At 39.3% G+C, this 4,418-nt stretch overlaps 1 protein-coding gene across 1 annotated transcript in view; it reads left to right on the forward strand.

Annotated features, from left to right (window-relative positions):
- The window catches only part of LOC140919069 (uncharacterized), a 3,050-nt gene extending 980 nt beyond the window's left edge, over positions 1–2,070 (forward strand). The window contains exon 2 of the mRNA XM_073364584.1: positions 13–2,070. Within this exon, the coding sequence (XP_073220685.1) occupies positions 13–2,070 (2,058 nt within the window). The remainder of the gene's footprint in view (positions 1–12) is intronic.
- The last annotated feature ends 2,348 nt before the right edge of the window (positions 2,071–4,418 follow it).

Here is a 4,418-nt window from a genome sequence, read left to right on the forward strand (position 1 = left end):
TTGCACGGCCAGATCGAGCGTTTGGAAGGTTCCACCCGCGCTCAAATCGAACGAATGGAAGCGATTCAGGTGTCTAATGAATCTCAATTCTCACAATTGAATTCTGTGATGGCTCAAATTCTGCAACGGCTACAATCGATTCCCGGGTCTTCCCATGGTTCAACGAACTCATACAAAGAACCTCCTAAAAATTCATTTCAGGTACGCTCTGTGAAGCTTGATTTCCCTCGTTTTGATGGAAAAAATGTGATGGATTGGATTTTTAAGGCTGAACAATTCTTTGATTACTACTCCACACCTGATGCTGACCGATTAATTACTACTTCTGTGAACTTAGACCATGAGGTGGTACCGTGGTACCAAATGATGCAAAAAACAGATCCCATGCTATCATGGCCAGCTCTCACTCGAGCTTTAGAGCTTGATTTTGGACCATCTGCATATGAGTGTCCTAGAGCTACTTTGTTTAAATTAACTCAAGCTGCATCTGTTAATGATTTTTATATGCAATTCACTGCATTAGTGAATAGAGTTGATGGATTAAGCCCTGATGCTATCTTGGACTGCTTCATTAGTGGATTACAAGAGGAGATTCGCAGAGATGTTAAGGCTATGGAACCCAAAATTTTAAGCAAAGCATTTGCTCTAGCCAAACTATATGAAGAAAAGTACTCAACAAATAAACCGAAACCCTTCACAAGCCATGCCAGAAACTATAACCAAAACAATACCACCACCAACAAAAACCCTCAAACTAGCCAAATAACTGACACTACCAAAAACAACTTACCTCCACTCTTACCTACCCCTCAATCCAAGCCATTATACCAAAAAAACCAAAATATAAAAAAAATTTCACCAGCAGAAATCCAATTAAGGAGGGAGAAAAATTTATGCTACTTTTGTGATGAAAAGTTTTCTCCATCCCATAAATGCCCTAACAGACAAGTGATGTTATTGCAACTTGAAGATGAAGAGGAAATTCAATCAGACCAAACAGCAGGGGTGTTATTAGAAGAGGCCATTATTAATGAGCACCATCACTTATCCTTGAATGCTATGCGCGGAGCTAATGGGATTGGTACTATTAGATTTACAGGACAAGTGGGCAGCATAAGCGTGAAGATTTTGGTTGATGGAGGAAGTTCAGACAACTTTATTCAACCAAGAGTTGCACAAGTGCTGAAATTCCCAATTGAACCAGCAACAAACCTTAGAGTTCTAGTGGGAAACGGCCAAGTGTTAAATGCTGAAGGCAAGATTCAACAATTACTAGTGCAAATTCAGGGCCAAGAAATTAAAATACCTGTGTATTTGTTGCAAACCTCAGGTGCTGATATCATATTGGGTTCCACATGGTTAGCAACACTTGGACCTCATGTGGCTGACTATGCAGCATTAACATTAAAGTTCTTTCGACAGGGTAAATTTATTACCTTACAGGGTGAGACAAATATGGAGCCTAGTCCAGCTCAACTACATCAATTCAGAAGATTGCATTACACTGATGCTATTGAAGAGTGCTTTGCAGTCCAATTGATAAATAAAGAATTACCCGAAGATATTCTCAGTGAATTACCATCAGCCATTGACCCTGAAATTGCTATGTTACTGCACACATATGCTGATGTTTTCAAGGTTCCATCAACACTACCACCTCCAAGGGAGCATGACCATGCTATTCCATTGCAGCCTGGGTCTGGACCAGTTAAAGTAAGACCTTATAGATACCCCTACACACAAAAGGAGCAGATTGAAAAAATGGTGCATGAAATGCTTCAACAAGGTATCATTCAGCCCATCAATAGCCCATATTCTTCACCTATTTTACTTGTTAAAAAGAAAGATGGTAGTTGGAGGTTTGGTACTGATTATAGAGCCTTGAATACGATTACTGTGAAGGATAGTTTTCCTATGCCCACAGTTGATGAGTTACTAGATGAATTATATGGGGCTCAATTTTTCTCTAAATTGGACTTAAGGTCAGAATATCACCAAATTATGGTCAAGTCAGAAGATAGAGAGCTAAGACAGCTTTCCGGACACACCATGGTCATTATGAGTGGCTAGTAATGCCATTTGGTTTAACAAATGCTCCAGCGACATTTCAAGCTTTGATGAATAAGATATTTCAACATGCTCTAAGAAAATTTGTTCTTATTTTCTTTGATGATATCCTAGTGTATAGTGCCTCTTGGAATGACCACCTACAACAATTGGAGTCTGTATTAAGAACTCTACAAAAGCATGAGTTATATGCCAAGTTATCCAAATGCTCCTTTGGAACCACAGAGGTAGATTACTTGGGACACACGGTATCAGGCAAGGGTGTGTCTATGGAAAATACTAAAGTGAAGGCAGTCCTAGAATGGCCTATTCCATCCAATGTTAAACAATTAAGGGGGTTCCTTGGCCTCACAGGGTACTATAGAAGATTCATCAAGGCCTATGCTCACATTGCTGCACCATTAACCGAATTACTAAAAAAGGACAATTTTCATTGGAATACTGAAGCTGAAACAGCCTTTGAGAAACTGAAGCAAGCTATGACAAATGCTCCAGTCTTAGCATTACCAAACTTCAGTCAATCATTTATCTTGGAGACTGATGCATCTGGCGTAGGAGTGGGGGCTGTTTTGGGTCAAAATGGTCATCCCATAGCTTATTTTTCAAAGAAACTGGCTCCTAGGATGCAAAAACAATCTGCATATATCAGAGAACTACTAGCCATAACTGAAGCTTTGGCTAAATTCAGACATTATTTGTTGGGCAATAAATTCATCATAAGGACTGATCAAAAAAGTTTGAAGAGCTTGATGGATCAATCCTTACAAACACCGGAACAACAAGCATGGCTCCACAAGTTTCTAGGCTATGATTTCAAGATTGAGTACAAGCCTGGCAAGGATAATCAAGCAGCAGATGCATTGTCCAGAATGTTTGCATTATCATGGTCCGAGCCTCATTCTTTATTTTTGGAGGAACTAAGAAACAAATTAGTTACAAATGACCAATTGAAACAATTAATGCTGGACTGTAGGAATGCAACAGCAGATAAGCACTATACAGTGCGAGAAGGATTGCTATATTGGAAGGATAGATTGGTTATTCCAACAGATGATGCCCTGATTCATAAAATTCTCCAAGAATACCATAGTTCACCAATTGGTGGTCATGCTGGGATCACTAGAACGATGGCAAGGCTGAAAGCTCAATTTTATTGGCCCAACATGCAAGAACAGGTGCACGAGTATGTGCAACAATGTGCAATTTGTCAATAGGCTAAGAGTAGCAATACATTACCTTCAGGTTTGCTTCACCCCTTACCTATCCCACAACAAGTTTGGGAGGATATAGCAATGGATTTTATCACTGGTTTGCCTATTGTGAATGGTTTATCTGTTATCATGGTGGTTGTGGATAGGCTTACTAAATATGCACATTTCTTAACACTTAAGGCTGATTATAATAGTAAGACTGTAGCTGAAGCTTTCATGAGCAATATAGTGAAGTTACATGGAATACCACGGTCAATTGTGTCTGATAGAGATAAGGTCTTTACTAGTACATTTTGGCAACATTTATTCAAATTACATGGAACAACACTTGCTATGTCATCAACCTATCATCCACAAACTGATGGACAATCTGAAATTTTGAATAAATGTATGGAAATGTATTTGAGATGCTTCACCTATGAAAATCCCAAAAGTTGGGTTAAAGCTTTGCCATGGTCTGAGTTTTGGTATAATACAGCTTTTCACACTAGTTTGGGCATGACCCCTTTTAAAGCATTGTATGGAAGAGATCCTCCCACAATATCTAGACAGCCCGTTACTAGTCAAGACCCTATGGAACTGAGGGAACAATTGGCTAATAGAGATGAACTGTTAGCCAAGTTAAAAATCAATTTATCTAGAGCTCAACAGACCATGAAAGCTCAAGCTGTCAGAAAGAGACATGAAGTTCAAATGCAAGTGGGTGATCAAGTATTGGTGAAATTACAACCTTATAGACAGCATTCTGCTGCTTTACGGAAGAATCAAAAGTTATCTATGAAATATTTTGGTCCTTTCAAAATAATAGCAAAAATTGGAGTTGTTCATACAAAGTTAGAGTTGTCGTCCTCTGCAAGAATCCATCCAGTCTTCCATGTGTCGCAGTTAAAGTTGTTTAAGGGCAATGTGGATGAACCCTATTTACCATTACCTCTGACAGTTACTGAAATGGGACCAGTGATGCAGCCATTGAAAGTCATTGCAACTCGCATCATACTTAAGGGAGCAAGTCAGATACAACAGGTCCTGGTGCAGTGGGAAAATAGAGGACAAGAAGAAGCAACATGGGAGGACATGCAAGACATCAAGAACAACTATCCTAATTTCAACCTTGAGGACAAGGTTGATGTTAAAGGGGAG

Source organism: Cicer arietinum, chromosome 8, assembly GCF_000331145.2.
Source record: "Cicer arietinum cultivar CDC Frontier isolate Library 1 chromosome 8, Cicar.CDCFrontier_v2.0, whole genome shotgun sequence".
NCBI lineage: Eukaryota > Viridiplantae > Streptophyta > Magnoliopsida > Fabales > Fabaceae > Cicer > Cicer arietinum.